The sequence below is a fragment of the Artibeus jamaicensis genome, unplaced genomic scaffold, assembly GCF_021234435.1.
Source record: "Artibeus jamaicensis isolate MK-2021 breed Jamaican fruit bat unplaced genomic scaffold, CSHL_Jam_final scaffold_660, whole genome shotgun sequence".
Classification (NCBI taxonomy): Eukaryota; Metazoa; Chordata; class Mammalia; order Chiroptera; family Phyllostomidae; genus Artibeus; species Artibeus jamaicensis.
The window spans coordinates 2,946,803-2,957,421 of NW_026522052.1; the positions used below are offsets into that span (position 1 = coordinate 2,946,803).

Genomic DNA, 10,619 nt, shown 5'->3' on the forward strand with positions numbered 1-10,619 from the left:
GGGTTGAAGAGCTAGGGGAGGAGATGGAACTCCCCAAGTACATATTTTATGTAGTTTTAATTTTTGAATCTCATCAATGTCTTAAATATTAAAAAAATAAAATTATATCGATAAGGATGAAAACCTAATTAGAAGATGGTGGTAGAAACAAACTTTGACAAGTAATTTCATGTTTTACTTTACAATTACTAGTCTCCCTTGCAGTTGGGTAGAAGTCATATGGTTATTAGTTGGCCAAAAAGCTTTAAGAAGAAGACTTTGAAGAACTGACTGACTTGACTCCTCCACGTCTCCTCTTCCCCTTTTGGAGAATTACGGACAATCACATCCCGAGACAGTGGAGCCGCAGAATAAAGCTCTTCCTGGATCTCTAAGTCACCACATGGAGCACAACTACCCTCAAGAATTATTCAACATGTATTGGAGTTTTTGAGGATGGGAAATAAAACTTTTTGATTTGGGGACTCGCTTGTTGCCTCACCATAGCCTAGCACAATTCTGACCGATATTGATGTAAAATTGAGGTGATTTGTTGGGAGTGAAGAATATGGTGGAAATTGGGGAGAGTGAGATAAAGGTTTTCAATATTCTCTGAAGAATGAAAATGAGAACATCTATAGTATATCAGAGCTAGAAAAGAACGAGCTCCATTATTCTACTCTTTTCATTCTGAAGACAAAGAAAGGAGGACCACAGCAACTAATCATTAGTCTTAAGCCTATCACTGGGCTAAAGTCACAGAACAAATTAATGGCAGAGACAGGACTGTAGCCTGGGTTTCTGAGACCTTGACAACAGTCTCGGGGTTAGGCTACAACTACTTCTGAGAGCAGCTGAACATATACTTGGTGTCCTGTAGGATGTTTTAAACTTCCTTTGATTTCCTGGTGAAGGTTCTAGGTACAAATAACAGCTATCAGCCTCTATCAGTTTTCCTCTAAAAAACAGTCTGAAGTCACAGCACAATACCCTTTTCACTTCCACCTTAGTGTCCATCCACCCAGGCAGCCCTCCACGGGTGATTTGAAATAATCAGAAAATATCTTTTACAAGAAGTGATATATTGTTTTTATCCTATATCTCTTATTGTTTGGATTAATGGTTTGAATCACTTGTGTAAACAAAATAGACATAACTAAAGAAAATGTCTTTTTGAGAATTTTTCTCCCCCATCTTTGATTTTTGGGGGGTAGATAAGCTCTCCCCACACAAATATATAAGAATAGGAATAAAAAATATTGGTGGCATTGTTTGAATGTATATCTAGAGGGCCCAGGTCACTTTGTTACAAATTCATTTTTTGGATTCATAAAATCTCTTTCTGCTTTAGCATTGTCAAGACTGGGTGACCAGCTCTAAGCCCCTACCTCCCAATCTCCATCTATGATTTGCTGATTTCCCTCTTGTGTCTTCCTCAGGCTTATCTTGGCTATGTCTTATCCTTACCTCCCCTCCCCTTTTATCCCCCTTTCTGAGCTTTTGGAACATTAAAGCAGATTGCTTCCCGATCTCTCTATTTCATCTCCACTCTCATCCAGGAGAATAAAACAGGTCATTGTGACATCATCATTGAGCGGCCAAGCGTGTGGGCACCTCCCTTCAATAACTTCCTTGTACCAGAGGAATTCTTAGGCCGCTTCAATGGAAGGAGGGAGCCAAGAAGAAGGCCTGGCAGAAGTCCAAAGATGATAATTACAACATGGATTGCATACATTCTTGCCCGGAATGGTGTTGGGTTCCCCTTCCCACCAAAAACCAGTTCAGTAAGTGAAGCTGGTGGTAGCTATGTAGAATTTCCTCATGTACCTTCTCCCTTCTAAGCCCTGCTCCTGTTGCACTTCTAGAGAGACGATCTTACAATGTATGGCTTTGGATGAGAATGGAAGGGGGGACTGGGTCTCTGAGTGTTGTGAGGGCATCAACTTATCAATTTGTTGCAGGACATTGAAGTTGTGGAAAGTGAGGCTGTGTCTGTAGTACAGCACTGGTTGAAAAAAGTGAGTAAAATTCCTTTATTTTTCATGGCACCCAAAATTTTAGAGAGCTGATCTCAGCAGGTGCAGGAATTGGGACTTCCCTCTCCTTAGAATGGGAAACTCAAGTTCATTGCCAAACACTCCGCCTAGAGCTGTGTCTGATTCACAAGATGCTGCGGCTAGTGTCTTTATCAGAGATGTGTTGGAATGACTACTGGCCCTGCCCTGCTTCTTAAACATGCCGAGTTTCAGCTATGTTGCCCCAGCTACAGGGTGGCTCCAGAACACCCTGGGATAAGGCTAAGGCCTTAGTGGGAGCCCTGGAGTCCCATGGGGAGATAGCAATAGGCGGGTTTATTGCAGGAACCATGAGATACAGAGTTTGTATGTGTGGATATGTGGCATATATGTTGTGATGGAGAGGAAAAAAGGGAAAAAGAGAAAGAACTGGGGGTCAGGTACCGAGTGACATTTTCAGAAGGAATTACTTCCCTTTCAGACTGAAGAAGAGGCTTCGCAGGACATAAAGCAGAAGATGTCCAACAACTTCCCTCCCAACCATGGGGAAAATGTCCATGTTACCAGAGATGTGGTAATGGAGAGTTTGAGACAACCCTCCTGGGAGGGTGGGGGGAGAGGGAGGGGGAAGGTGGGAGGTCCTACTGCAAAGGATCTTGGGCAAGTGGGAGGAGGTGGGCTCCGCCTGAGCCAAGGAGTTCTTGTTGGGCAGTAATTTCGAGGACTCTGCTGGAATTTCCTAGGTGAAGCACCATCCATCAAAGTCTGATTTGTTAGCAAACCAGAGTCAAGATGTCCTGGAGGAAAGAACAAGGATCCAGTTCATAAGGTGGAGGTAAAGCAAATCTCATTTGCTTTGAGCCAAATTGTGGGGAGGGAGCGGCAAAGAAGGCCCCAAGCCTGCCTCCTCAGCTCTCTGGCCAGCACAGACCCACAGCCATTATTCTCGAGAGAACAGCCTTTTGCTGAGAGCATTTGCAGCCTTAAGATCCCTTGGATCTTAAGGGAATATGTTGAATATGTTGGCTATCTTGAAAGCCCAGCTCATTCCTAAGAATGTAAATTACTTTAGGGGTTGGAAAACTGAGATTACTCACCGTTTCCTAAATGCTTCTGAATAAATTTCAGACTTCTGTTATTTTTGCAGTTGATTTGTTCAGAAGTGACTGCACTTTAAAGAGCTTAAAGAAAATAAGCTCTTAAAATGCAGAAGCCAAAGCCCTCATCTGCAGCTGAGGGGAGAGGAGGTGCCTCACTGCTGAGGCTAGAATTACGTGCTCCGCTTTCTGGGAGCCTCATAATTTGCCAGCCTCCCACGGGGTCTGCAGAGCACCAACGGTCCCCACACTGGTGCTGAAGTTGCTCATGCCAGGCCCAGGGAGCTGGGCTTGGGCACCAGCTCATTCCCCTGGTGTAAGTGTCCCTATTTCCTTGCTGGGATTTGAGCTCACTTGCGGTCTCTTTTCCCCAATAGAACAGTGGGATTAAACTGTGAAGGAGCTCGCTCTCATGCTGCAGGCTCTTCTTTCTCATACTCCCATCGTCAGATTTGCTTTCTCTTCTTCAAGGGGGATATATTTCTCGAGAAATTTATTTTTGCTTCAGGATATTCAATTTTCAGGTGCTTACCCCTTCTAGTGGCATTAGCATTTTAGATGGGGATTCAACTACTCAGTGATTATGTGAAAGGAGGGGAAGTTCAGACCTCCATGGGGAAGGTTTTTCTTTGGATGGAAAACCGTCCATCAGCCCCTAGAACCATAATTGGTGACTGTAACCCGGCCCCAGCCTTGCAGGTGGGAAGCTGGTCTGCGCTTGATGTGGCTGCACCAGGGAGCTCTTGAGGTGGCAGCTCCTTGGTTTGGGTAATGCGAACATCGTCTTCCACCATGTTTTGAAACCTTAGCTGTGGGACACAGCTAGGTTAAAGCTTTAAAGATATGCTATAGGAATCGCAGTCAATCATCTATGTATAATGTTTCCACTCTGGATTTCTATGGAGATTTTAAACCACTAAACCCTGTAGGTTCCCCCTACAACCCACCTGTTAGCGTCAGTAAGTGTGTAGTCGGGGAATACACAGCCCTTATGAAGCATCAGTGGATACCTATTTATTTGTTGATATCTGCTGCCCACCGGGTGTTTGCTAGGCTCTCTGGAAAAGAGAGAGAAGAATAAAGTCTCTAGTCTCAAAGAAATGAAAGAGATGGATAAGGTGTGTGAATGTTAAAGAATGAGAAGGCCTGAGGAATACCTGCAAGAGCACAGTGTGGGGGAACTGGGTCCCACCAGTCCTAGGTGTGGAGGCCAGGCACTCAGAGAAGGTTTCCAGAGGGACATTTGCATGGACTGACTGATGAACTCGGCAGGGCTCAGGTAAACAGAAGCTGGGGTGGGCTTCCCCCAGATGCAAGAGTCTTGATAACTCAGTTAATTTGGTCTGGCCTCCAGGGCCCTGTGCTGTAGCCCCTTCTCAGGGGCCTCTCCCTTCCCCCCTCTGCTGGGGTAATCTCTCTCCTCTGGAACTGCCTCATCTCTGCTCCCTCTCTCTGAGGTGTTGACCCAGCTCCTGAGGGTATGAGCACTATCTGTGAGCACACCTACTTCCAGCAGCCTGCGAGTACTTAGACAGCGTCAGTTCTGTCTTCACATCCAAGGCTACAAAGCGCACACCTATGACATGGTGCTGTCCAGACAAGGCGGGTTCAAAAGGCACAGGGCAGGGGGGCAGCAGGCAGGCTGATTTCACTAGACTGGAGGGTTTGTGAAGGAAGGATGCAGCATGGACTTGGGAAGGATGGGAAGGGGAACATTGAGAGGAAGGCAAAGCATCAGGGTGAGAGAAAAACAACAGTAGCAATGAGATGCTTGCAGATTCTTTGTGACAATTTTCTGGAAGTATCTTTAAACCACAGTGAATATGGCACAATACTGATCATCAAAAGCTGATAATGAGGTTAGAGAGGAATTCAGAAGGGGTGGATTCCATGTCTTCCAAGACCACTGGCCTGCTATCTAATTCTAGTAAAGGCACTTGACTGTTTCCTTAGCATCCCTCAGAACCGTTTGCAAGCTCCCAAGATTATCTGATGGCAGGAGTACTTGGTTAATAAAAAGAACCTTTTTTTAATTTTAACTTTTTTATTGATTATGCCATTACATTTGTTCTATTCCCCCCCCTCCACCCTGCATACCCCTCCCCCATTCCCCCCTTTAGTTCATGAACACGTGTCTCAAGTTCTTTAGATTCTGTATTTCCCCTACTATTCTTACCCTCCCCCTATCTATTTTCTATCTACTGTCTATGCTACTTATTTTCTGCACCTTTTCCCCCCTTCTCCTTCTCCCACTCCCCTGTTGCTAATCCTCCTTGAGATCTTCATTTCTATGGTTTCACTCCTGATCTAGCTGTCCTCTTAATTTGCTTTTGTTTTAGGTGTGGTTGTTAATAACTGTGAGTCCTTTCACTGTTCAACTTTTTTATCTTCTTTTTCTTAGATAAGTCCCTTTAACATTTCATATAATAAGGGCTTGGTGATGATGAACTCCTTGAATTTGACCTTATCTGAGAAGCACTTTATCTGTCCTTCCATTCTAAATGAAAGCTTTGCTGAATAGAGCAATCTTGGTTGTAGGTCTTTGGTTTTCATGACTTGGAATACCTCTTTCCAGCCCCTTCTTGCCTGTAAGGTCTCTTTTGAGAAATCCTCTGACAATCTGATGGGAACTCCTTTGTAGGTGACTGTCCCCTTATCTCTTGCTGCTTCTAGGATTTTCTCCTTCATTTTAATCTTGGCTAATGTAATGATGATGTGCCTCGGTGTGTTTCTTCTTGGGTCCAACTTGTTTGGGACTCTCTGAGCTTCCTGGATTTCCTGGAAGTCTATTTCCTCTGCCAGAATGGGGAAGTTCTCTTTTATTATTTGTTCAAATAAGGTTTCCACTCGTGACTGTTCTTCTTCCCCTTCTGGTACCCCTATAATTCGAATGTTGGAGCGTTTAAAGATGTCCTGGAGGTTCCTAAGCCTCTCCTCATTTTTTTGAATTCTTGTTTCTTCATTCTTTTCTGTTTGGCCAATATTTGCTTTCTTCTGGTCCACTCCATTGATTTGAGTCCCAGACTCCTTTCCATTACTATTGGTATCCTTTGCATTACCATTCATTTCAATTAGTTTAGCTTTCATATGTTTCTCTAATTTGTGACTAAAATCAACCAGCTCTGTGAGGATCCTGATAACCAGTGTTTTGAACTGTGCATCTGAAAGTTTAGCTATTTCCTCATCGCTTAGATTTATTGGCTCTGGGGCTCTGAGTTGTTCTTGAGCCATTTTTGGTCTGTTTGTGCCGGTAAGTAAGAGGGGTGAAGGCTTAGTTGTTTACGAGGGCGGGGCCACCCAGGCCGCTGGTTTCTGACGCTGTGTGTGGGGGTGGGGTCAGAGAGGGAGCAATGGCGGTCCTCTCCACTAGCCCAGTCTGTCGCGTCCCACCACTCGCCCAGGCCTGTTTATCCAAGCAGAATTGTGCGAGCCTGCTGCCCTGCACCATGCGGTCTCAGTGCTCGCCTCTTCACTGGTTTATCTGCACGCAAATGCGTGACCTACCCCAGACAGCCAGCCGCACCTCTTCCCTGTGTGCGCCCATAGCTAGCCCGAGATCCACGCCTTTGGCTGCTTGCGTGCCACCAGGTCAGGGATCTTTTTGGTCAACCGGCTTCGCTGCTGGCTTACCTGTTTAGCTGAGCATTTCGTCCTTTTTTTTCGGACTCCATATTGTCAATTTTCTGTGTGGTCTGATTGTGTTTATCGTTGTTAAAAATAGTTGTTCTTAGATTTGGTTGTGCACGGAAGCAAGGTGGGTCCACCTACGCTTCCATCTTGGCGGAAGTCCTAAAAAGAACCTTTTGAGTTCCTGGTACTAGAAGCATGAAGGACCAGCTCAAAAGTTCATGGCAATGGGGTTGAAACTAATCATTCACATGATTGCAACCCTAGCAGTTTCACGATGTCTAGTGAAAAAGAAACTCAAAAATCCCAGGGTTTGCATGGTGTTTTGCAGCCATACCCGTATCTTCCAAGTGCCAAGTGAGGTGAGAAATGATGTCATGCGTGAACGAATAGAGCAGGTGAGACAAAGGTAAGCTGCTGGGACAAGTTGATTTGTACTTCTAACCGGGAACTGGTGGGGTGGGGTGGCTGCTGGCCTTGCTTCTGATGGTTTCCCTTAACTTCATTTAGCTCAAGCCCAGGTCTGGCCAAGCCTGGAGCTCCCCTGGCCTGAGTGCCTCTCTGCATGACTCTGCTCCTAGGTCTAGATAGGCTGATGGCCCAGGCGTGGGCTGCCTGCCCCACCCCATCTGGGCCGTGGTCTGGGTATGTTCCCTGGGTGGGTTCGGTCAACTTGCAATCTCCGCTCTGCCCAGCCCCTCCCCATTGTGCCCTGCAGCTTAACCCGTCTGGCCAATGAGTCTTCTCAGGAGCTTCACGGCAGAAATTCCTTCTCGGACTGCTGAGGGGAGCAGGTGGGAGAGCTGGCAGGTGAGGACTGGGCAGAGAAGATGGCTGTGCTGGGCAGGGACAGGGCTCTGGTGTGGGCACTTGATCATCAGGTTTGGCTTTTCTCTAGTGGGAGGGCCTGCACTTGGGGCTGGTGCAAGTTGGGGAGGAGGCAGGTGCCCCAGGTTCCTGCACCACCTCTCTTAAAGGATGTAAAGTCAAGTTCAGATGGGCCTCTGACTCTTTTCACTGTGGTGTCACAGACCAGTGCTGCTCGCCTGTGCACAGGCCCCGGGGATCACTGAAATCTGGGGTCAGACTGTGGTGGGACCTGGTGCTCTGCCTTCCTGATGCTTGCAGGGAAGGCCGCAGCTGGTCTGCTGACCCCATTTTGAACCATAAGCTCACAGGGCACTGGAGTGGGGCGAGGGAGCATAGGTTTTGGCCCTACCACTGAGTAGGCCATGGCTCGGGTCATGTGCCCTCTCGGCTGCACTTGGTGGTCATGGTCCTAACAGTGCCTTGGGTGTTTCTGGGGCTCTGGAAGGTCACTGCACCCCTCCTGGGAAGGAAAGACTGTGTGGGCTGTCAGGGTGCTGGGGGCGAGGAGATGAAGGAGCAATTCGGGCAGAGCTGACCCCCGGCAAGCTTAATGGAGGACCATGGAAATGTAATGTGCATTTGCTCAGCACCTATGGTGTGCCAGCCTCTGCACATGCACTTTGTCAGGACTCCTTATCTGATTCAAAGCAACCCTACCAGGAGAGCATCACTTGTGCCTGCCATGCCGACGGCAGAGGGGAAGCCAAGCCTCGGGCACAGATGCCGGGCTCCAGGCCGGCCCCACCAAGGGGAGTTGCTTGTTGCCTTTGTGCCTCAGTTTCACTCAGAAAGTTGCCTTGACAGCTGCACCCAGCCTTTGCTCAACACCCTGCCAGTGGTTGGCTAACACTAACTGAGATGAAGAGTCTGAGTGGCTTGCAGGGGCTCCCGAAGTTTGAAGCAGCCAGGCTTCCATCCCAGCTCTGTCTGACCTGCCCGCACCTGCTCCTTCTGGGGGTTTCTCTGCTCCTGGTACCCAGGTCTGTGAGGAGCAGCCAGTGCCAATGCTGCCCCTTGTCCTCCCACATCTCCGATGCACTTGTGGCCATTTCTCTGCTTCCCAGGTTATGTCCTTCACGGTAAAGGAGCAGCCTATGTAAGAAGAATGATCACCTCCTCTTTGACCTGGGGAGTGACCACACCTGGGCAGAGAGGATCCTGTGGGTGAGCCCTTCCTGTGACAGTGGCAGCCCTGGAATAGTCTCAGTGAGCTGCGAATAAAGAGACACGCTATTTAACCACCCTCTCGGCCTCTGGTGTGAGTGCTTTGCCATTCACTCACCCACTCACTCACTTACCCACTCACCCATTCACCTACTCACTCACCCACCCACTCACTCACCCACTCACCCATTCACCTACTCACTCACCCACCCACTCACTCACCCACTCACTCACTTACCCACTCACCCATTCACCTACTCACTCACCCACTCACTCACTTACCCACTCACCCATTCACCCACCCACTCACCCATTCACCCACCCACTCACCTACCCACCCACTCACCCACCCACTCACTCACCCACTCACCCACCCACTCACCCATTCACCATGCATTTATCAGACGCCGAGCACCTCGTGGCTTGCCTCTGGGGACGCAGAGCTTTCCACTCTGGGTGAGACAGAGTACAGGCCACCTTAGTGGTGTCCACTGTGCTGGGTGTGTCCTGGAGGAGGGGCGCTAGTGAGAACTGGGGTGGGCTGAGGTGGAAGGATTTCCTAAGGGGAGCGTGGTTTGTTGGTTTCTCTCAAATGTTTATTTTGTCTTTATTTTTTCCTTCTCTTGCTCTCATTCTTCTTTTTTAAATGAAAATTGAAGTTTCTGACCTATACCCTTTCTCCTCTCTGAAGCACTTTTAATATTTCCTGCAAGTCAAAGCTACTGGTGACAATTTCCTTTGATTTTTTTTCTGTCTGAGAGAGTATGTCTCCTTCACTTTGGAGGACAATTTTGAAGGATATAAAGTTTTAGGTGCTTTTTTTTTTCCTTTTAACACTTTCACTACTTGCTCCACTCTCTCCTTGCTTGCATGGTTTCTCAAGGGGAGTTGAATATAATTTTCATCTTTACTCTCCTCTGGGTAAGTCCCCGCCCCGCCCCCCCTTCAAATTTTTTTCTTTGTCTTTGATTTTCTGCAGTTTACGTACAACATGCCCGAGTGTGAATGTTTCAGTATTTACCCTATTGCATGTTCTGAGCTTTCTGGACCGATTGTTTGGGGTCTGTCATTAGTTTTGGGGAGTTCTCAACTATTCCTTTAAATATTTTCCCTTTCCCTTCATTTTTCTTTTTCCAGTGTCCCCATTATGCCTTTGTTACACCTTTTGTAATTGCCCCTGTTCTTCAATATTCTGTTCCACTTTTTCTATGCTTTTTTTTTCTCTTCGCTTTTCAGTTTGGAAAATTTCAATGAACATTTCTTGTAACACACTCATTCTTTCCTTGGCCATGGTCTAATTTACAGATGAACCCATCAAAGGCATTTTTTTAAAGATTTTATTTATTTTTAGAGAGGGGAAGGGAGGGAGAAAGAGAGGGAGAGAAACATCATGAATGAAACATGTGTGGTTGCCTCTCAGACACCCCACACTGGGGAGCTGGCCTGCAACTGAGGCATGTGCCCTAAATGGAAATCGAACCAGTGGCCCTTTGGTTTGCAGGCCAGTGCTCAATCCACTGAGTCACACCAGCCAGGGCCAAAGGCATTTCTCATTTCTAGTACAGCGCTTATTATTTCTTGCACTTCTGTTTGAATTTTTCTTAGAGTTTCCTTCTCTTTGCTTACATTGCCCATCTGTTCTCGCTATTGTCCACTTTTTCCATCAGACCCCTCAGAATATTAACTATGCTTGTTTTACATTCCAAGTCTGATAATTCAAACATCTCTGCCATAACACTCTGGTTTCTGATGCTTGTTGCATCTCTTCAGATTACATTTTTTACTGTCATCATTCCCCGTGGACTTTTTGCTGAAAGCCAGCTATGCAGTATGAGGTGAAGGAACTGAGGTAGCAGGCCTTTCTCTT

At 46.9% G+C, this 10,619-nt stretch overlaps 1 protein-coding gene across 1 annotated transcript; it reads left to right on the plus strand.

The window, feature by feature from the left end:
• Positions 1-1,685: 1,685 nt before the first annotated feature.
• SPATA19 (spermatogenesis associated 19) lies at positions 1,686-8,735 on the plus strand. Its single transcript, XM_037138261.1, has 7 exons — positions 1,686-1,763; positions 1,941-1,997; positions 2,476-2,568; positions 2,738-2,829; positions 7,050-7,127; positions 7,437-7,528; positions 8,653-8,735. Exons 1-6 carry the CDS (start codon positions 1,686-1,688, stop codon positions 7,501-7,503), a joined length of 465 nt encoding a protein of 154 aa, XP_036994156.1. The 3' UTR covers positions 7,504-7,528; positions 8,653-8,735.
• The last annotated feature ends 1,884 nt before the right edge of the window (positions 8,736-10,619 follow it).

Excerpts from the sequence above, each read along its gene's own strand:
- SPATA19 (XM_037138261.1), top strand. The coding sequence starts at position 1,686 with ATGATAATTACAACATGGATTGCATACATTCTTGCCCGGAATGGTGTT. Across the intron at positions 1,764-1,940 it reads TCCCACCAAAAACCAGTTCA|GACATTGAAGTTGTGGAAAG; the intron begins GTAAGTGAAGCT and ends AATTTGTTGCAG. Across the intron at positions 1,998-2,475 it reads TACAGCACTGGTTGAAAAAA|ACTGAAGAAGAGGCTTCGCA; the intron begins GTGAGTAAAATT and ends CTTCCCTTTCAG.